Source organism: Typha angustifolia, chromosome 2 (genome assembly GCF_048772165.1).
Source record: "Typha angustifolia cultivar Huaian chromosome 2, ASM4877216v1, whole genome shotgun sequence".
NCBI classification, from domain to species: domain Eukaryota; kingdom Viridiplantae; phylum Streptophyta; class Magnoliopsida; order Poales; family Typhaceae; genus Typha; species Typha angustifolia.
Genome location: NC_133240.1, coordinates 6,905,142 through 6,927,793, shown reverse-complemented (window position 1 = coordinate 6,927,793; position 22,652 = coordinate 6,905,142). Strand labels below are relative to the sequence as shown.

The 22,652-nt window shown below is 38.2% G+C and overlaps 3 protein-coding genes across 5 annotated transcripts; 2 read left to right on the top strand and 1 right to left on the bottom strand.

Annotated features, from left to right (window-relative positions):
* Nucleotides 1–3,737: 3,737 nt before the first annotated feature.
* Nucleotides 3,738–12,033, top strand: LOC140771828 (probable methyltransferase PMT24). Of its 2 annotated transcripts, XM_073113596.1 has the most exons (9): nucleotides 3,738–5,510; nucleotides 5,598–5,747; nucleotides 7,844–8,114; nucleotides 8,193–8,303; nucleotides 8,382–8,556; nucleotides 9,217–9,489; nucleotides 9,573–9,767; nucleotides 9,858–10,102; nucleotides 11,680–12,033. In XM_073113596.1, exons 1-8 carry the CDS (start codon nucleotides 4,023–4,025, stop codon nucleotides 10,072–10,074), a joined length of 2,880 nt encoding a protein of 959 aa, XP_072969697.1. In that variant the 5' UTR covers nucleotides 3,738–4,022; the 3' UTR covers nucleotides 10,075–10,102; nucleotides 11,680–12,033. The 2 variants fall into 2 exon arrangements, with proteins under 2 accessions (XP_072969697.1, XP_072969689.1); XM_073113588.1 differs by lacking the exon at nucleotides 11,680–12,033 and having other exon boundaries at nucleotides 9,858–10,304.
* Nucleotides 12,034–12,365: 332 nt separating this feature from the next.
* Nucleotides 12,366–14,840, top strand: LOC140772356 (uncharacterized). Its single transcript, XM_073114393.1, has one exon. It carries the CDS (start codon nucleotides 12,636–12,638, stop codon nucleotides 14,502–14,504), a length of 1,869 nt encoding a protein of 622 aa, XP_072970494.1. The 5' UTR covers nucleotides 12,366–12,635; the 3' UTR covers nucleotides 14,505–14,840.
* A 5,395-nt stretch (nucleotides 14,841–20,235) lies between these two features.
* Nucleotides 20,236–21,745, bottom strand: LOC140770852 (B-box zinc finger protein 20-like). Of its 2 annotated transcripts, none has more exons than XM_073112171.1 (3): nucleotides 21,229–21,745; nucleotides 20,778–21,158; nucleotides 20,236–20,690 (listed from the first exon to the last, which is right to left on the bottom strand). In XM_073112171.1, exons 1-3 carry the CDS (start codon nucleotides 21,415–21,417, stop codon nucleotides 20,400–20,402), a joined length of 861 nt encoding a protein of 286 aa, XP_072968272.1. In that variant the 5' UTR covers nucleotides 21,418–21,745; the 3' UTR covers nucleotides 20,236–20,399. The 2 variants fall into 2 exon arrangements, with proteins under 2 accessions (XP_072968272.1, XP_072968264.1); XM_073112163.1 differs by having other exon boundaries at nucleotides 20,236–20,693; nucleotides 21,229–21,743.
* Nucleotides 21,746–22,652: the final 907 nt, after the last annotated feature.

The window sequence follows — 22,652 nt, the reverse complement described above, 5'->3', positions numbered from 1 at the left end:
TAGTTATAAAGATTTGTTATAAGTAGTACTTCCTTTTCGGCAGCAAGGAGAAGCTACTGGCCATTCTAGACCTTCACTGTTGTGAAGAGAACAAAAAATTACTAGGGACTGGAGATGAGTCCACTACTAGCTCGGAATTCGACTTCTTCTACTTGCCTATGGATTTCAGGTGAAACCCATACCAATTAGGGTTTATATCTTGTGTGCTAACTAACCCTACTCTTGACGGGTATGTCATGCATGGGGATTTAGGAGTGGGAGCAACTTAGGGTACGCGTTTGTAAACTTCACCAACGCAGCTGCGGCTTGGAGGCTCTACCACTACCTCCACAAATTCGAGTGGAAGTTTCATGGATCTCGAAAGGTCTGCGAGGTCACTTATGCTAGAATTCAGGTATAAATTTCTATTCTCTAGTCGTTAATAAGTTCCTCCTTTTATGACTTATGTAATAGTTAATTAATTCTTGGGATCTTCTCCTTCTTCTTCTTCTTATAGGGTTTGCAATCTCTGTTGAAGCATTTCAAGAGCTCGGTCTTCGCTTGCAACTCGGACGACTACCTCCCTGTTCTCTTCGTCCCGGCTCGTGATGGTATCAACAAAAACGATGAGCACTTCGTAGGAAAGAGGTCTCCCATTTGCGAATCACTAGTGTCAGTTGTAGACAACTGAATGGACTTCTTACTTGTTTGTCTGTCTCTAGTGTAGTGTTCTGCTACTACTTCTACTATTACTATATGTAATGCTATGTCTCTTATGTGTGTAAAATGGTACTTCGACTTTGATGTGATAGCGAAGTGATGGGCTCGGTAGAGTAGAGAGATAGATCTAGGAGGCCTGTTTTGGGTTGTTCCATTAATGGGGATGTGAAGTGGTGGGGGGACAATGATGCTGGCCTTTCTGCTGCTCCAGTTTAAGATCGACGCTGGGATCAAATCAAGCAGGGTGGTAAAGGTGGGGGGGAAGAGGATCGATAGAGCTTTGGCTTTGGGGGGTCGAACAAGGGTGAGATGGAGAAGGGTGGAAGGGGGGGATTTGACGTGATTTAGATGTGACCGAGCATGCGTTTTTGTACAATATATATATTATGTCAGGCTTGGGAACTCGATCGACTATGTAATGCGGTGTTTTGTTCGTCAGTGTTCATAGTGGTGGCGTGGAATGCGGGGGAGTGCGGCGTGTATTCTCTCCTCTTCTCTTCTTGCACGGGTTTCGAACGCCTTTTTTAATCTTCTTAATGATGTCTCTCTCTTTGTCGTTTGGTTTCTACTGCGCTGCTGATGATATATACATACAGTATGTTCTACTCGTAAGCCGACTTCAGATTAGACAACTTAATACGTTAAAGAGTTTGTAAAATATAAACTTTTGTATCAAGGGAAAGTTAGTTCAAAGGAGCAGGAATTTCCTGCTATCCGTTGAGCAGAGTATCAGCTGCCCAATTGGTTCAGCTCCGGATCTGGGTATCACGACCGGAGCCAAACCGATACGAGATTACCCGATCCGTTATATCCGGTTGTGTACACTTGGCAGGTTCCACAAATCAAAACGCATCCGATACTTTCTCCGAAGCTCCTTTCTCCGTTTACCATCGGGATTTGCGAAACCTAACTAAATCGACGACTCACCGACCTTCCTCGTTCCTTTTATGCGAGGAGTCGTGATCTATTGGCGCGTTCCAATCCATATCCAGATCCGCCGCGAGGTCATCCTCCGGCCCTCTCCTCTCCGCCTTCGCTTTTCCACGGCGCCTTCTCCATCGTCGATCATGGGATCGATCCATAAGGAAAAGGAGACCAAGAAGGCCACCGAGAATATAGAGAAACCGGCGCCGGCGCCTCCGCCGCCTCCGCCGGAGAAGCCTTTGCCGGGGGATTGCTGCGGCAGCGGATGCGTGCGGTGCGTGTGGGATGTTTACTACGAGGAATTGGAGGCGTATGAGAAGAGCCTCTCTTCCTCCTCTTCTTCTGATGGCTCCAAAGCAAGCTAATTTGTTCGGGTTGATTTGGAATTGGGGATTCTTGGAGGGGGTGTTGGGTAATTCCTGCTAATTGGTGGGTTTTTATATGATATATTTCCTTGTCTTGGTATTGTTGTTACTCGTTACTCTCTCTCTGATTGGTTGTAGATGGGATTAGGATTTACTTCAATTACCAGGATTCTTCATGAAAAGAAGATGACAATTAAATAATTTAAAAGGATTGGTATTCTAAGATTTGTTCTTTTAGCAAAATAGTTAACTAAGACATAATATCCTTTTAACTTTGACTTATTCCTCCACATTTGTTCTAGAATTAGATATTGATCATCATAAGCAACATCACTGGTCGGTGAATTTTAATGCACTCAAAACATTATATGAAGAAAAAGATAATCTACAAATTTGTGTAGTTTCTTTTAGGTTATAACGTTTTAAAAATTAATTAATTAATTAATTCATGCTCATAAATTAATAAATTGGACAAACAGTGAACCCATTTTAAGGAGTAATGCTATATCACAAATATTAAAAAAAAAATCTAAATCACAAAAATATTTAGGGCATCAAAAACACATCTTATTTTCGATTTTGTTACTCAAACCAATTCTGTTAGATTTTGTTTTAGTAAATTGTATTGTCCATCTCACGTTTATTTGTGTAATAGGTAAAATAATTGTGAATCATGTAAAATAATAGTGAATTACATTTTATGAATTATTTTAATTTTTTTAAATTTGTATCGCTTTTGTCCCGAAAAGCTCCTAATAATATTAAATTTTTATTAACTAATACAGAAAAAATTATGAATTAAAACTAGGAATTAAGTCAACTAATAATAAAATTTTTAAAAAATATAAATGTTCAATAATTATAAATTACGTAATAAAACTGTAAATAAAAATAAATGTTCAATAATATAAATAATGAATCACGTAATAAAATAACAAAACTAGTGCTTACAATATAAACGTTCAATATTTGTGAATTATGTACTAAAAATATGAAGCGGAGAATATATATATATATATATATATATATATATATTCAATAACCATAAATTATATAATAAAATTATAAAAATTAAAATATAAATGTCTCATAACTCTAAATTATATAATAAAACTGAGAAACTCCTGAAATATAAATATTTAATAACTATGAGTTAAATAATCGAAAATAAAGTGTTTAATAATTGTCAATGATATAATAAAATTTAGAAAAAAGACTCAAATGTAAAAGCAGACCTCAAAAGGAGAGATATATATAAAAATATAAATTTGAGTTATTATTACTTTGTACTTAGTTATCTATTTTAGTTCTGTAAAAAGATATATGATGGGATTTGCATAGTATTGTAGTTTAATATTTTTTTTTCTTTTTGTACAAATAGAATAATTCATCATTTTTAAAAAAGTAAAATATTTTAATTTTTTATATAACTAAAATAAGACCGTTAGTTTTTTCATCTAAATTAATAAAACGTATTAAAAAAATTCTAATTAAATGACCGACATATTCCCTCTATTTTTATTTTTTATAGACAAAAATATAATTTTTCTTTTATATAAGTATATATTTATCTTTATATATATATATTTTTTTACTTTCTAGATTATATAACTATGTAGTAAAACATATCAACTTTAGAATTGGGTCAAAAGCATTAACGTTGCTAAATTTTGACCATATGTGATGCTTAACTTTATTTTATTTTTTTAATATTTTTTTATGAACACAAAACATGTCGGAAGACTCGGAAGAACGGGCATGCCAAAGCTCAACGCAATGAGACCGTTCACCGTAGTAAAGAGAATTGAGACGGCCGGGTAAAACAAAAAATAATTATAGTAGTCTTACGCCCACCCCCAAATTTTGGATCCCATCTTCGCTTCCCCGCGCTTTTCTTATGGCTCTCACCTTCGTCTCCTCCCCGCGTCCCCGACGCTCGGGGATCGGTCCGTGGAACCATTCCACTCCCGCTCCATCCAATAAATATAAAACCTTCTTCTTACCTTCTTCGATCTCCTATCCACCGTTGCAACAATGCCTGCAAGAAATCCCCGGATCGGGAAACGCTCCTTCCCCTCTTCGTCTTCTTCCTCCTCCTCCTCCTCCTCCTACTACGTCTACACGGTGGTGTTCATAGCGATATTCCTAGTGGCCGCATGGATGCTTATGTCTTCCTCCATATCGCCATCGCAAGCCACCGCTCACCACTCTCGCGCTTCCTTCTTCCCTACTCCATCGACTCCGTCGATGGTGAAATCTTTAATCGAGCGGGTCGGAGCGCAGGAAGACGACGACGACGACGGCAATCGCGATAAGGAAGGGCCTGAGGTGATGGGCGTAGGGAAAGAATCGAGAGATGAGGTCGAGGAGAGGAATCGAGACGAAGAGCGCCGGGCGGAGGACGGTAGTAATTTGGATGGCGGGGTCGAAGAGATCCAGAAAGAATCGCAGAAGCAGATGGAGAGTGGAGATGATGGAACGCGTGAAGTGGGTAATGATGAGAAGATAGAGGAGGCTGTCGATGTGAACAAGCAGGAATTTGAGGAGAAGAGAGAGGGAGATGATGAGAGCAAACAAGAATTTGAAGAGGAGAACAAGGAAGGAGACGATGGGAGATTCAAAGAGAAGGAGGAGGGAGATAATGAGATCCAGCACGAATTTGAAGAGAAGAAAGAGGAGGGAGACAATGAGGGCAAGCAAGAATTCGAAGAGAAGAAAGAGGAGGGGGATAATGAGATCCGGCAAGCATCCGAAGAGAAGATAGAGGAAGTAGACAGCGAGGGCAAGCAAGAATTCGAGGAGAAGAAGGAGGAAATGGATAAGGAGATCCAACAAGCATTTGAAGACAAGAGAGAGGAAATAGACAGGGAGGGCAAACAAGACTTTGAGGAGGAGAAGAAACAGGAAATGGATAATGAGATCCAGCAAGCATTTGAAGAGAAGAAAGAGGAATTAGACAGTGAAGACAAGCGAGAATTCGAGGAGAAGAAAGAGGGAGATGCTAAGCGCCAACGCGAATTTGAAGATAAGAAAGACGAAGCAGAAGATGAGAGCCAGCAACAGACAGGCCGGCAGATGGATACGGAAAGCGTGGGTGATGACCTGCAGCAGCCTGCACAACAATTAGAAGAGGAAAGCTCTGATGTGGGCGATTCGGTACTGGACGGCCCGCAGTTGGAGGTATTGACTGAAAGTGATGGCGAAAAAAGGCAATGGGCGACGCAGGAAGACCAATCTGAGGATGAGAAGGAGAGGCGGAAAGTGGAGGAGATGCAATTCATTGGAGGGGCTAGTCGAGGAGAAGATTTCGGGAATTCATATAGCTTCGATTGGAAGCTTTGTAATGCTACAACTGGCCCAGACTACATTCCTTGCCTTGACAACTTGAAGGCCATCGAGAAGCTCCACAAGAAGCACCATGAACACAGGGAACGGCATTGCCCTGATGAAAGTGTCACATGCCTTGTGCCCCTTCCTGAGGGGTATCGAAGGTCCATTGAGTGGCCAAAGAGCAGAGACAGGGTAGAAAAAGTTCACTTGCTATATTTAGATTTAGATGCATCTGCTTCTCTTGACATTACCTGCTAATGCGCTAGACTTCTTTTGCAGATTTGGTACAATAATGTACCTCGTACCAAGCTCGCGAAGGTTAAAGGCCACCAGAATTGGGTTAAAGTCACAGGAGAGTATCTTACTTTTCCTGGAGGAGGAACACAATTCATACATGGAGCACTACATTACATTGATTTCATTAGGCAGGTAAGAATTGAACTGTATGTACTTTTACTACCTATGTTGATGAGAAGAAAAAAAATCTAAGCTATTTATCCTAAAATTTAGAGCTTTCGGAGCCAATTTCATTTGAATATGTTATGAATTGGGCTCTTTGCTTGGGTCTTGCGCAGCAAGTACAGCTGCTGATCAAGGAAATACTAAAAGTCTAAAAGAGTTTCCATCCTATTACCTTATTGGGCCTTTAGAGTAGCTTATTTTTAATATCCATGATTTAATTGGAATAAAGTAGGTATGAAGTTCCATTGGAATAAGATGTCTGAAAAACTCTATCTAGGATGAGGTTTTTGTAGGCCATTGAAGGTTGAGGTTTCATTATTGCGAACCCTACAATTATATTGTCTGTTCCTCAAAATGCAACCTTATCTAATTTGCATGAGGCCTAAAATTACAGCTAGTAGACCTCCATTTGAACAATCATCTTGAGAGGGTTATCTCTTTCTCTTGCTTTGCATGATACCGGTAAATGACTCATACATGTATAGTTGTATATTTATAAAGTGCATTGGCTAGTCATTGCAGGTGTATGTACTCTCCTAATCATTATTAAAATAGTTCTTGCAGAACTAGGAAGCAGTTATTTATGGTTCTTATGTTGCTCGTATTTTAGTACAAAATCTCATTAGAACATTGAGCCAGACATATAGGATAACTATGCATTCACATCTTCTAGATGCATTTCTGCTTAGATTAATATGCTGTACCCTGATGACTCTCACACAATATACATCATACAAAAGAACAAATATACAACAGAAGCAGCAAGAAAACAGACTCCTAGTCCTTGTTTCAGTTGCAATGCTTTCTGGTTGACAAAAGAAGTGCCTTCCAATGGAGTAGGTCACACTATCAGGTGGTGACTAAATCACCTTGATTTAATTAAGGCGTGTAAGTTTGGTGAAAGTGGATTGTAACAGGCGTTACATTATCAAATGGGTGCTAATGAGGCCTTTACTTATCTTGCACTTGATAGTAGTGAAAACTAAGATGCTATTATGCTCGTAGATGAAAAATAGAAAAAAAATGGAAAGGCAACGTGTATAAAGAAGAGAGGACAAGCAAAGGAGTAAATTTTTTTTAATGTTTATGATCAAATTTAAAAATCAAGCTTTTGATTAAAGTGAAGTTGTCTATATATTTTGCATCGTTTTGAATTTTCTTTTCCATATTGTTTTATAAATGCCTTTCAATAATTATATCCTTGAAGAGTGAAGTTGTCTATATATTTTGCATCGTTTTGAATTTTCTTTTCCATATTGTTTTTTAAATGCCTTTCAATAATTATATCCTTGAAGAGTGAAGTTGTCTATATATTTTGCATTGTTTTGAATTTTCTTTTTCATATTGTTTTTTAAATGCCTTTCAATAATTTTATCCTTGAAGCTTCTAAGAAACAAGCTAGTTTGCTGTCTTGCCATGTGTTATTCCTTAATGCCTTCCAGAATAGTGCATGCAGCAAATACATATACAACGTATGTACTTGATTGAGCCAGTATTTGTGGGAACCTTGTGATTTTAACACTAAACAGTAGAACTGTAGAAACCAAGATAATTCATGCCATTGTGACTTAACAAACTTAAGGGCTTAAAATTGAATGTTCGTTACGGTTGTGATCTACCTATGATAACTTCAAGGAGTTAGCTCATCAAAATATTAACGTCGTCAAAAACCAGATAAGCTCAGATGCAAGCTCATAGGAAATATGAATGTCCTCTGGTTGCATGCTTTCTCATCAAATGATATGGCTGTTGAATTACTATCTGTTATTATGTTGTGATTTGGCTTATGATAGATGTGCGGAAATTGTGTAGGAATTCTTTTTTTTTTTTAAATTTTTTATGTAGGTTATATTTTATAATTCCAACTTTTGTTTCCCTCGTTTTCTATTTTTTTGGAATTGCACTGATTTATCTCTTAGTATTTGAAGTTGATTCGTCTTTAAATCATTTGTAATGGAAAATTGGAAACTTACTGAGTTCTACTTAGGAATGAGAAGCTTCTATCTACCAGCACAATCAATGTTACTTACTGACTTCTAATGACTACTTTGGCTTCTTTATAGTCCTTCCGCAGTATTGCATGGGGAAGGCACACCAGGGTAATACTAGATGTTGGCTGTGGGGTAGCCAGCTTTGGCGGTTATCTCTTTGAGAGAGATGTTCTTGCAATGTCTTTTGCACCAAAAGATGAACATGAAGCTCAAGTCCAATTTGCACTGGAGAGAGGAATACCAGCAATATCTGCAGTAATGGGCTCCCAACGTCTGCCGTTTCCCAGCAGGGTGTTTGATCTCATCCATTGTGCACGCTGCCGTGTCCCATGGCATGCAGATGGTAATTATCTCAAAAGTTCCAATAAGGTGCTTTTGTGTGTTTGTGGCAAAACAGATTGACCATCTAACTCTACAATAGGTGGGATTCTTCTTTTGGAAATAAATCGTCTTTTACGTCCTGGAGGGGTTTTTGTGTGGTCAGAAACACCTGTGTATCAGAAACTCCGGGAAGATGTTGAGATCTGGAAATGTAAGATCTATCAGTCAGATCCTTTCTATAACTTTTTCTTATCCTACTACTGAGGTATATTACTTTGGTATAATTCAGCCATGACATCTCTTACCATCTCAATGTGTTGGGATCTCGTCACTATCAAGAAGGATAGACTGAATGGTATTGCTGCTGCCATCTATAGAAAACCTAGTTCCAATGAATGCTACACCAACAGGAAGCATCAGAATCCACCCATGTGTAATGAAGATGATGATCCAAATGCAGCTTGGTAAGATTATAAATATCGATCACATATCTCTAGGCTGTCATTTTAATTGTGTACATGTTTTTATCCAAAATTTATTCCCATTTGCTTTTTTGTTAGCTGAGACTTTTATCCTTTAAGTATGAGGTCTGAAGAAAATTGGTAAGGTTTAGATCACTTGCGAATAATATCTCATAAAATGTTATTTCCCTGATGGCATACATTGATTTTTTTTTTCTTATAACAGAAAGCTAGTAGATAAATGTCTTACCATATCATGTGTCTGGCAGTGTCTTATTGCCACTATTGTCCTTACTCTTAACAGAGAACTTCTGTTAATTAATGTCTCCTCATCTCTCACTATTGTCCTTATACCATTTCATGGAGGATCTTTTAGGTTGACAATTGATTCATCAGTTCTTAACTTTGATATCTACAAATTTATTCATTCATTTCAATTTTATTAAGATGGCAAAAGTTTTGCTATTTACTAATGTGAAGTTTAGCTGGGATTTAGAATGCTTTATAGATTCAGAACCAGAATATCAGATATTTTTGTGTAGAAACAAACCTAGATTTTTCTGGTTGATCGAAGACAACCTCCATGATTAGCTTGGAAGTATGTGCACAGTACCATCTCGTCGCACTTTTCAGTTTGAGTTTATTACTACTAACATTTTTCAGGTACATCCCTCTGAAGACTTGCATGCACCAGGTGCCCATTGACGAATCTGAACAAGGTTCAAAGTGGCCTGAGGAATGGCCACGCAGACTGCGGGTACCACCTTACTGGCTAAATACCTCTCAAGTCGGTGTGTATGGAAAACCTGCACCTAATGATTTCACATCAGATTATGAACACTGGAAGCGCGTTGTAACAAAGTCCTACCTCAGTGGATTTGGCATTAACTGGTCAAGAGTAAGAAATGTTATGGACATGAGAGCTGTATACGGAGGGTAAAATATTCTGAAGCATTCAACCACAATAAACACCTTTGTTCATAGTGATTTCACCTTATACTTGAATCACAATTTTTCAGGTTTGCTGCTGCACTTAAAGATATTAACGTGTGGGTCATGAATCTGGTCAATATTGATGCTCCAGATACACTGCCCATTATCTATGAACGAGGACTGTTTGGTATTTACCATGATTGGTGTGAATCTTTCAGCACTTACCCTAGAACATACGACCTCTTGCATGCTGATCATCTGTTTTCACGGATAAAAGAGAGGTGGATTAGATTGGCCTTTTGTCTTCATACTTGAGTTCATTATCTAAGTCCCTGGTCAAGTAGTCAATGAAACATTTTTTTCTGTTCCAGATGCGAGATTGTGCCTGTTATGGCTGAAGTTGACAGGATTGTAAGACCTGGTGGCAAACTAGTAGTTCGTGATGAATTCGCTACTATCAGTGAAGTGGACAATCTGTTGAAATCCCTCCATTGGGAGGTTCAATTGACCTTTTCCGAAGACCAAGAAGGGATACTCTGTGCTGAAAAATCAGATTGGCGGCCTGAAGTGTTTGTTAGTTCATCCTGATTATAACTACTGAGATAGGATCTTTAAGGTACTTGCCTTCACCTTCACCTGTATGTAGCATTTGTTGTTGTTGTTGTTGTCGTCGTCGGCGTGCTATTGTTTTATTCTGATTCTTTTTTGCATTCCTTTTTATTTTCCCTTTAAGACAGTGAATCTCATTAATATTTATATCTGTCTCTTGGACACTTGTAAATTGTACCACATAATTGGAAATGAATTTTGTTTGTAGATGACATATTCATCCTAATTAATGGTTTAACCCTGGTAAACAGGATATTCCAATTACTATTTTCACCTGTCTTGTAGATTTCCCTTTTTTCTTTCTTTGTCCTGGGAGGTGGTGAAAACTTTACAGTGTTTCTATTTACTTGTCTAACATTTAAAAAGTTTAGGTCAATTTTATTGTCATTTGTATCTTTTCTATTGCTTGCAACCAGCATATTCTGCAGGATATTTCTAGCAGTGTAACTTCAGTTGATCTTTTGGTCACTAGTTACAATATTGTTCTTGACACGTCCCTGATGAGAATCTATTAAAATTTTTGTAAGAGATCAACTTTGCAGAGGATAGTACTGATAGTGTAGGATGTAGGAAATTGCTACTTTTCAAAGAAAATTTAAGTGCCATGGCAATGAGGATCACTTAAAAGTTCCACCCTCACAACCATGGCTACAATGATTAGGCTAAGTGACTAACTCAATAGTATTACAATATTCTCTTTCCTTTTCTTGTCCTTAAATGTTTGATCCTATTAGTAACCTGATTCTTTTTTGTAATTCATCACCAGTTCAAGATTCGTTCCATTCCATTGGCTCTTTTCATATGCATGCTGTAAGAGGTACACCATATTGGAGACCTATAAAGCATCTCTTTATGTCCTTGCATCGCTTTTTACTAGCTTTTTGTTGGACTAAAAGGATTATATATATGCATAGAGAAATCAAAGATCAAGATGAAAGATTAAGCAGTAGGTTGTAGAAAATCTCTATAACATATCAACCACTAATTGTACTTATTATTGCATGGGCGATCTAAACTTCCACATGTGGCTCACTCATCTTCTTTACAGGTTTACAAAGTAAAAGGCATTTCAACTTTTTCATTATTTAGTCTATCTCTTCTACCTGAAATCTCCACATTTAGTACATTGTTAGTATGTTGAAGGAACAACCTTGTAAGCTTTTCAAGCACTATTGTTAGAAGTTTCTCTCCAAATCTGATGACTGGGTACTGGAATCCCCAACTCCTGGGCTTGGATTTAGGCCTTCTTAATAACGGCCGGTGAAAATCTATTAAAAATAAAAAAAGAGAAATATTATTAATCACATTCTATTACTGTAATTATTTTTATTTCACCTCTGTATTATGTTTTTGCCGCCCCAAAGACACCCCAAGTTAAGTCTTTTCAAGAGACAACTACTATATAGATTAAGTTAAATTGACCATAGAAATAGGATGATCTTAATACTATATTTTTGTAATGTTAAAGGTAAAAGTAAAAGGTAATAAGATTTTGTTTTAAAAATAAAAGCATTAAAAGTAAATTACAATGCTGAAGGTAAATATCTATATGATTTATAGTAAAAAATAAAACTTTGGCTGCAGGTAGGTACTATTTTCCCAAAAAATAGTTTTGGAAAACCTAAGTAAAGCACAGGGTTCACTGTAATCAAGAAGTCAGCAACCTATTTATTGGCATTAAATGGGGCCTAAATGCTGAGTGGAAGTCGCACTTATCCATGTGTTAGGACTTTCCCACCAATCTGAGTTAATAAAGGATGCTGCACCCCATATCAGAGGCACTTATCCAGTAGAACATGGTAAAAGGCCAGACAAGAGGGACGAAGAAAGGCAGGCTGTACTCCATTTTCTTCACTTTGGGCTCCATTTCTGAGTTTGTTCACAGCGCCAAAAGTCGACAACCTAAACATCACCGACGCCAAAAGAAGCCCTTGCCATGACTGCGGTGGACCTTTTTCCTTCCTTCCTTATTTCTCTCTCTCCACAGTCAAAATTAAAGAAATTTAATCTACCTTGAAGAGTATTGTTTACTGTTTTATTAGACTCATCGAATTTGTCCATCTCAAATGGCATGTCAGAATATAAAAATGCTATACAATTTAATGCTTTATTAAAAGAAATGTTTTTAATCTGTTTCACATTGAGCATGTGAACTAGTGAACAGTTCACTGGTGTGGACCCCTTTTAGTAATAAATTCAATTAGTAAACCATTCGGATAAACAATGTTTTTATGAATGAATACCCATTATGGTCAAAACCTCATCTTTGGAAAGATCTCTGTGCATCAAAGTGGAGGCAAAGTCTCTTGGGAGCCACCACCATTGTAATTTTGTTTTGTTTTTTTAATGTCCAACTTCCCTCAGCTTCCTAGTTTTCATGCCTCAATTTGCTGCTGCCCTCCTCCAATCTTCTATAGCCATACAACACCACCTTATTACAAGATTGAAGACTCCTGTTCTACTTCAACTCCAATAGCCTCAGCTGCATTACATTACACACACTACTTCTCGCCTTCTGAGTTCTAACCACTCTTCTCCTCATGGCAAGTTACGTGCAAGCTACAACCAAAACTACTACGTGCCTCCTGCTCCTCCTCCTCCTTCTCCTCCTTGTCTTCTCATGCGGCGCATGCCGCCGGGCCGACCGGGCGGCACTTCTGGCATTCAAGGGCGGGATCGCCGCCGACCCCTCTGGCCTCCTCCGCACGTGGGACCCAGCAACAGACTGTTGCTCGTCTTGGGACGGCGTCGCCTGCAACGCCGCCACCGGCCGCGTCGTCAATCTCACCCTCCCCGGTCTCTCGTCGGGCCCTGATTTTGTTACCGACGCCTCGTTGGTCGGCATTCTCTCTCCGGCCCTCGGCGATCTCTCCGGCCTCAGACTTCTTGATCTCAGCAATCTCCGGCGGCTCTCCGGCCAGATACCGCCGTCCCTCGGCCGCCTCTCCCGGCTCACCGAACTTTACCTCTATTCCAATGACCTCACCGGCGTTATCCCTCCCGCGCTCGGCAGGCTCCGGCGGCTTCGGCGGCTCTTCCTCAATTCCAACCGCCTGTCCGGCGTCATCCCTGCTTCTCTCTTCGCCTCTCCTTACCTCGCCGAGGTCGCGCTCTTCGAGAATAAACTCTCCGGCGCCATCCCGGCGTCAATTGAGAATCTCCGGTCGCTCGAAAAGCTCGACTTGCGCAGCAACGAGCTCTCGGGCTCAATCCCGGAGGAGGTCGGCATGCTCCGGAAGGTTACCCACCTCGACCTCTCGGACAACAGGCTCTCCGGCAGCATACCGAAATCCATCGGCAATCTCCGCAGCCTTGTTGTTCTTGATCTTTATAACAACCAACTCACAAGCAGCATTCCGTCGTCTATTCAGTCGCTTTGTTTTCTCCAATTCTGCAGGCTGTCTAACAACCGACTCACCGGAAATCTTCCAGCGTCAATTGGAGGTCTCTCGAGTTTAGAACGACTTATTCTGGAGAATAACGACCTCACCGGAGCAATACCCGCCGCGATAGGGAGACTCTCCTCGCTCACCGACATCTTCTTCGCCAACAACCGCTTCACTGGGAAAATTCCCACCACCGTCGGCAAGCTGAGGAATCTCCAGACTCTAGACGTCTCCAGAAATCGTCTCTCCGGCCCAATTCCCCGCGAGCTCGCCGGCCTCCGCAACCTCCAGTCTATAGATCTCTCCTTCAATCCCCTCCGGTTAACAGCCCCGCCGAGCTGGCTCGGCGAAATGAACCTCTTCAAGCTAATCCTCGCCGGCACGGGCATCGCCGGCCCGCTCCCCGGCTGGCTCCGTCTCGCGAGCTCCGTCTCAATCCTCGACCTCTCGAGCAACGCGATCGCCGGCGAGCTCCCCTGCTGGATCGGCAACATGACCGCGCTCTCCTTCCTCAATCTCTCCGGCAACGCGCTGAGCTCGCCGGTACCGGAGGAATTCAAGAACTTAGGAATGCTCATGGACTTGGATTTATCGCACAACGCGCTCTTCGGGCCGCTGCGGCCGGCGCTGGCGAAGCGGACGAGCGACCCGTTGGGCCACTACCGGACGCTGGACTTATCGGGCAATCGGCTGACCGGCGGATTGGGCGACGACGTCGGGGAGCTGCCGGCGATGGACACGGTGGAGAGGTTCGCGGTGTCTCACAACCCGCTCGGCGGGCGGATACCGGAGTCGATGGCGAATATGGCGGCGTTGAAGGAGGTGGGATTGGCAGGGGCCGGGTTGTCGGGGGAGATACCAGAGAAACTGCTGGCCCTGCCGGGATTAACGGAGTTCGACGTGTCGTGGAATCGGCTCTCCGGGAAGATCCCGAGACACCGGGCGGCGCTGCCTGCGGAGGGATTTGAGGGGAATGCAGGGCTTTGCGGCGCGCCATTGCCGCCGTGCGAGGAGGAGAGGTGAGGGAATTTTGACAAACAGGTGGTGATGGTGGCGGTGGTAAGAAGAATGGGAAATTTTGCGGCGCCAAGTAGAGAGATTTGATTGAATGGGTATTGGTCTGGTCGTATTGGGAGATGCATTGTTCTCTTCTGGGTCAAAGTATTCGGTTGACTTTATTTACATTGTATTGCTTTGGGCTGGGCTTTAATCTTTAATTGTAACTTGGGCTGTCAAACTAATAGAGCCCTAATTATCTTTTTAGTTTTTTTTAATTTTTTTATTGTTGTTGTTATTGTTGCATGTATACTCGTTTCAATTTTTTTATTTTAATTTTTTGCACTATATACTCGTTTAAACTCTTTTGCATGTATACCCTAGTTCGGCGTCTAACTTTAAATAAAAATATCAAAAAATTTATTTTATAAAACACTTAATTCTTCAGTGTTTTATGTTTAGAAAATGAGTGAAAAAAGAGCATTTTATTCGAAAGAATCAAAAGAAAAAAAATTAAAATAAATTTAGAGGAGCTATGGTCCCATTTTGTATTTCTAAGTGCAGTTGACTTCGAAGGAATTACTACTTCGCATCGTATGACTACAATGGATAACCGAACACAAAGCTATCACATTATTAATTTTATATATATATATATATATAATTATTTTTAATAATAAAATACTTAGTATTTCAGCATTTTATGTGTATACTTTTTTTTTAATAAAATACTAAAAAATATTCGGCGTTTTTTTTTTCTAATAAAAATGCTGATTAGATCAACGTTTTACTTTAGACCAAATAAAATGCCTAACAGTTTTAGCGTCTTATTTATCGCTGTAGTAAAATAAATCATTTTAGTATTAAATTTAAGGTGTAATCCATTTTCAGTACAAGAAATATAAAAACCTGGTCTTAGTTTGGTCAAAAATACTCAATAAAAGACTTATGGATCATAGCAGAGACGGCAATCGATGTGACTTTATAGTAGGGCATTTATCAAGGCGAAAGATCTGATGGGGAACTAAGCTAATTAATAAAGTTGCTATCGAATTTGTGGTATTTCGATTTCTCTCTATTCTAGATTAGGAGTCTTGATAAGATTTACGATAACGAAATCCTTCTACATTTTATTCTCCTCTTCTTTATCTGATGAATAAATCACAATCTCAAGTAATTATTCCACTACTTTATCGCACCCGTTTCACTTTAACCCAGCTACCTTTTAGAGCATCTCCAGCGAATCATATATATATTTTTACGTATTTATTATAAATCAATATGATATTTAGAAACACTTGTCAATTCTAAATAATAAATAATAGAATTATTTATTATATAACTTAAAACTAATTATAAAATAATTTGATATTAGACTCATCTTTTTTAAGGGTGGTCTAATTACGAAACTAAATACACACTAAGTTTAAATAAATAGTGAATAAATAAAAAAGATGTAGATAGAATTTTAAAAAAAAAAATTAGATATCTTATTTTATACTTTTAAATATATTATAGTAATTTAGAGCGAGGCTTCAAAAAATACTCTAAATTTTCCGAGAGGTTTTTTTAGGTATTATTATTATTATTATTTTGTATATATATCCTTGTGAATTTGATATATATATTCTTGATATATATATATCGGTGAATTATTGAAACAAAATTCTATCATTGAAACTAATCAATCAAGAAATATAGTTATTTCTTGATCGATTAACTATAAACCAACATAAATATTCTGATTTTTTATTTACACATATTTCGTTCATTTAAAGATATTTATGCCTTCCTAATCTGTTAGACAACTAAGATATTTAACTTATATTTAATGCAAATATGAAATCTAGAAGGATATATGAATGAATAATACACTTTAAAAGGTTACAGATGAAGGAAAAGAATGGAGTTAAATATATTAAATTATGTCTAAAATTATTTTACCTCATGAATTTTAAAAAATCTCAAACCTGATCTTACATTTATGACTAAAATAATTATATTAAATTTTTTGTCTAAATTAATACGACTGCGACCAAACGACTAAAATATCTCGTCGATAAGATTTTAATCTAATTTTTGAGTTTGGGCAACTTCGTTTTCTTTCCTAATCACAACAGCGTGAACTTAAAAGATTATCCATATTTGATGATTAAGAAGAGGCCACGGGAGGAAAAGAAAATAAGACAAAAAAATTAGGTATCAAAGAGATAAAGGTTTATAGAAAATTAGAAAAGTAAGAAAGTGAGTCCGCCGTTCAGTTCAGTACTACAAGTTATTGAAACACGGCACGATAATTTAGATAAAAAATTTAACGATATCACTTTAGTCATAAAAATAACGATTGATTTGAGACTTTTTAAAATACAGGTAGTTAAAATAATTTTAGACGTATTTAATTGAAGAAGAAAAGGAATACCTTTTCTCATATCACAGACACACTTTAAACAACCCAAAGTAGCCAAATCTCCAATTCCCAGTTTGGATGGAGGAACAAATTTGAACGAAAGCTATGGGCAGCTGACAACCTCCAATGCTATTTATTTTTCCCATTTACTAATAATAAGATAGTTAACCTAATGGCAAACTTTTATTCAACTTTGATGGCTCTATATATCTTCCTATATCCTTTTCAACTATGGTACAGCCATTATTCCTAAGATGTCATATCTATAAGATACTCCTTCACGTGCGTTTGATATGTTTCATTAGTGTACTTAAATTAAGTACAAAGATGTTTTCATACTTTTCTAAATGACAAATGATAGAATTTTATACTCTTATCTCATGTACGAACTAAATAGATAAAAGATAATAAGATGCATATGTACTGATATTCTAATAGAGTTGGCAGGTAACTTTCTTGTGATTCTCCAATCCTGAATAATATTATGGAAAAATTATTTAGTGGTTTGATGACTTGACTCGATTCGATTAATGGTTAGACAGTGCGGCTAGCTTAGAGAAATAGCTCGACAGCGTAACGACTCAGAGCAGGTCTCGACGGCGTTTTTTAGTTTGGAGCAATTATTCCGATAGGTAATAATAAATCAAGCAGAGAGTTATCGATGATCACATCTTATAACAACATCAAAGTTTGATATTGTTTTTGACCCTTTTCTTTTGAAATTGCTTTGGTAGAACTTACCATTATACAAACTTTATGTATGTTAATTATCCAATTGCTAGCTAAGGGACAGTTAACCTGACAGCCATTTTTATTCAACTTTGATAGCTCCATATTATCTCCTATTTCCTTTTCATCTCAGATACAACCATTAACTGTAAGCATTACTTGCCAGATGAGCTTTTGACCAAACTAGCTCTCTCAAACTTTAGGTTTTTTTAGTACACTTTAAAATTTTAAATACGAGATTAAGTTTTTTAAATATAAATATATAAGTGGTATAATAACTTATATAAAAATTTAAAAGCCGCTAAAAAATTGGTAAACGAGATGGTGATTATTTACACAATTTTAAATTACATAGCTAAATGAGTCAGCGACTTATATTTTAAAATTATTTTTATAATCAATGAAAATATTAGTATCTCGATTGATTATTAATTTCTAATTTTGTTATACTGTATTTAATAGATCTATCGACGCCCGCCGGATTAACTCAACCTAAGTTACCTAATAGATATGGTTAATCATTAATGAAGTTATAGTTAACTTTATTTGTGCTTTCTTAATATAATTTAGTGATATTAAGTGTGTGCCGCATGGCGCATGCAAAGCCATGATGTGATAATATGTGAGTCAAACATGCATGAGATGCATGTAACGTGACATATTTAAACAATGGCATACCTATTTTGATAAATAAATAAGTAAAATTGAAAAAAGAAGAGAAGAAAAGGACTATAATAAATGGCCTTTTGGAGATAGTGATAAAAAGCTCATATGATAGAGGATTAATTGGACCACTCTATTAATATAGCTTGATTAGGTTTAATTTCTCTCGCAAACATTACTATCGATATTTAATATATTTTTTATCAAGGCGCTATATATTATAAAAAAAAATAGTATCTTTGTTTATGAGATTGCGTTTAGATAGTTAAAAGAAGCTCGTATTGTATGAATATTCTCGGCTTTAAATTTTTATTTCTCTATTGAAAATAAAATGTAGCCTATTGTTCATGATCTATGGAAAGAAAATTGAATACTGCTGGTCAAAAAGCAAAGGAGGCAATGAATTTTCCTCACCAACCAGAGATATTTCTGACAAAATTTAGCCTTTTGCTAGGCATTCCAGTGGTAGGCTGAAAAGTTTTAACATGAGCAATCAAGTCAGCTGGGAGTTGTGGAAATTCTACCAGTTTTCATTGCCGACAAGCTTCAATCTCTTTGTGCTTGTGGTTCTCAAAATTGAAACTAGAAGTTCATCAATAATTTTCTCTTCTTTTGAAACTAAAATGCCTCGGATTATCGGCAGTTAATTAACATTGGACACTATAACTGTCCACCCTTAAGTATATTCGTAGCTAGATTAGATGGATATAAGAATTGTATACATATGAAGTGAATACTTAAGCGTGAAAATTCTTAACTCGACAAGAAAATACATGATAAGTCAAAAGAGCTCGTAAAAGTATAATACAAAACACATAGTAAATCGAGCATATACAACCTTTTTGATGCACTAAGCTATTGCTGTAGTAAAATATTATCAAATAAAATATCCTGAAACCCTAAAGGAGGGAGAGGAGAAGCGGTGGGAGGCGAGTGAAAAGATAGACCTATCCTATCCAGCTCAGGCTATGCTCGAAATTGTTTTCAAGCCATCAAATTTGACTCGAGCTTAGCTCAGCTTTAATCGAATCGCTCATTTAATTTGGCGGCCCTACTCTCCATCTAGCTAAAATGGTTGGGAGAGGGGAGAGAGAGAAAGCAAGTTATTAGGGTTTCTTTTTTTTTTTCATAAAAGGGGAAATCAAACCCTTGCTATATATCCAATAATTCTTGTGATTAGAAAGAAATTCTATGATAATGCCGTTACAACTACTTAGTTTTAGGATCAAATAGTACAATAAAATATAAAAGTAAAAGGAGGAACAATTCAAGGCTATAATTCTCCATCATAATAGTTGGCTCTGACTAATATATGCACTTAACGGGACAAGCTTTAGTGGGAATTGGTCTATTAGAAAAAGCTTAACAATAATGTCATATATATCTTACTCACTCTACTCATTCAAATATTGTTCATATATAATATATATAACATCTAATTTCCAAATTATGCATCTATGAATTTTCACTCCCAAAAAAAAAAAAAAAACTCTGCTCACAACTTACAAGCTAGATAACAAATTTACCATTATTTTCCAGTTAACAGAAAACCCAAAAAAATCTCAAAAATAAAAAGAAAAAGAAAAAGAAAAAGAAAACCTACAAAGATGGCACTTTTGTTTTGCATATAACACCCAAACTTTTCGTATATTTAGTGTTAGGGACAATGACTTGCACTGCTTGGAAGTGATGGGGATATAATATTTCGATAAGTTTGCAGATACTTTTGTCATTAACAAATTCTCAGAAGGTTTTTAAAAAGATAATGGAAGCCCTTCCCCCTCTTAATCAATAATTATCCCTAATCAGAAGAACTACTTTCTCTTTTATGATTTTCTTGAATATTGATTGGAAGAGATCCAAACTAAGATAAACTCGGAGTAATCTACACAAATGATTGGAAAAATACTCGCAAATTGCACTGGAAAGATGATTCCTGGCAAAAGTTTTGAGGGATAGTTGCAGAAAGGACCCTGAGGGAAAGCCAAATTAATAACCCATAACTAGTATTGTAGAGCAAAAAGGTTCTGACTTCTGAGTTTATACAGCGGAAAGAGAGCAAATAGCATACGCTATACGAAAGTCTAAAGCAAGCAAGCGCACGGAGACGACGGAGAACCGACTCAGTAGTACCAAAGATGTGATCTTGCTCTCTTGCTTGGATTCGAAACTTTAGGGATCTCGGGGACCATGAAGGCGTCGTCGTTCCACCTCTCTCGCCCAAAGCTCGAATTCACCTCTTTGGGCACCACCCAGACCTGGGCCCCGGCGGCGCCGCCGCCGCCGGATGAGGAGGTCGCGGATGGCCGCTGCACCTGGGGCACGTGAGGGACCCACGTGGAGAAGTCCGATGCCGCTGAGTCCAGACCGCCGCCATCGAGGTCCGCCTCCAGGAACGGGAGCATCTGGCTCTCCTGCTGAGGAAAAAGACCCAGTTTTTACTACAATTCGAGCTATTACAGATAAAAAAAAAGCGTGATTTGGGTTTCGTGATGATAGACCTTGGAGAAGCCGCCGACTGCGGCGACGGCAGCGGCGTCGTCGACGAGGAAGTCCTCCACGTGCCAGCCCGGGCAAACCTTTGTGAGGTACTCCGAGATGCTACTGACCGAGCTCTCTGAGGAAAAGTTCTTAACTTGTTTAGCTTTAACGCTGCTGCCGCTATCTTTCTTAGTGTCATTGGCAACTTCCTTCGCCTTTGGGAGAGTAGATTTGGATTCCGGTGAGGAAGAAGAAAAGATGGGCGAAGAGGAGAGCTTTGCCCCCGCGAGGAGGAAACGGTTGTGCTTCATGGTGAGATGGTTCGCACTATGTATCGGATCATCGCAATCTCTGCACAGAATCGCCCGATCCTCCTGGCAGAACACGAATCCACGCCTTTCCTACAAGACCCAACTCCCAAAATCGGATCCTTACCCAAGATCGAGTTCGAATTGGTCGTAAAGCTCTCACCTTGCACACGTCGCACAGTGGATTGGACTCCACCGAGGTCGCAGACGACAGCGTGAACCTCCTATGCTTCCCCGCGAGCTTATTCGCGTGGTGGACGCGGCCATCGCAGCCGGCGCATAGCGCCGCCTCGTCAGCGCAGCAGAACACCGCCGCCTCCTCTCCGCCGCACACGTCGCACAGCACCTTCATCTCCACAGAGCAAAGTAGGCCGAGGGCAAGGGAATTGAGTCTTGGTCAATGGTGGCTAGCAAAAGAGAGCTCGGAAGTTGGAATAAACTATTTGAAGTACTGAGGATAGTGGTGGGGGGAGCGAAGGGTGCGTGGATTCTCCAAAATTATCTCGAGTTCTGGAGCTCTGGCAGCCATTTCATCCAACACCTGGATTACTTTTAAAGGCTCTGCTCCCATGGAAGTATCTGGCGTTGATTGGAGGATTTGCATACGATGGCTTTGTAATTTACCATAACAGTTTGTGCCAATTCCTATACAATCACACCCCCCCCCCCCCCCGTATGGCTTGAAAAAACCACCGCTTTTCTCCTCGTAACGCGGTGAAAACGAATCGTTTCTTATCCTCCTTTCCTTATATTGGGTTGATACTGCTACTGTTCGCAATTTCGTTCTATTAATTAACACTCTGCACGTGAATGTAAAACATTTTTGCAAAACAAACCCAAACCAAACTGTTTTAAATAAATAAATATCATTGATGAAGATGATAAATTAAATTTCTAACTATTATACCTAATATTTCCGAGAGAAAATCTAAGATGAAATGATTTTGTCCGATGTGTTGACAAATTTTAAAGTAAAAAAGTAAATAAATAAATAAATATATTTTCTTAATCAAAAGTACAGTAAAATATAATTAATGATTTTAGTATAAAGTTGGAAAGGGTGCAATTGACTTTATGCTTTTCTTTTTCTACGTTGGCTTTATTTTGGATACACGAAAAGTGTTTTTCGAGGACGATTAAAAAGGTATAGTATGTCTGTGTATGCAAGAATGATAATAATAATAATTTTATTTATAAAATATAATGACCGACGAAAATATACGGATTTTTATAAATCACATCCTATATTTTGCCTATTTTATGATTGGCGCCCCGTCTGGGAATTTTATAACACGGTTCTTTTTTTCCCTGTAATGTTCATTAACACCCTGAATTAATTTAATATAACCATAATCAAACTGAATGATATCAGAAAAAAAATATTCTGTTATAATTACTATGTAATTTATAACATTTCTAAATTACTCTTGTACTTATCTATAATTTTATTTAGAACATGAACATCCATACTTGTTGCTTTTTCTCAAACCATGGAGAATATTATCTAAATGCCAAGCCAATCTTAGAGCTTCCAAACTCTAAGCAATAGAGATCTTAGAGCTCCCTAAACGCTAAGCCAATTTTGTT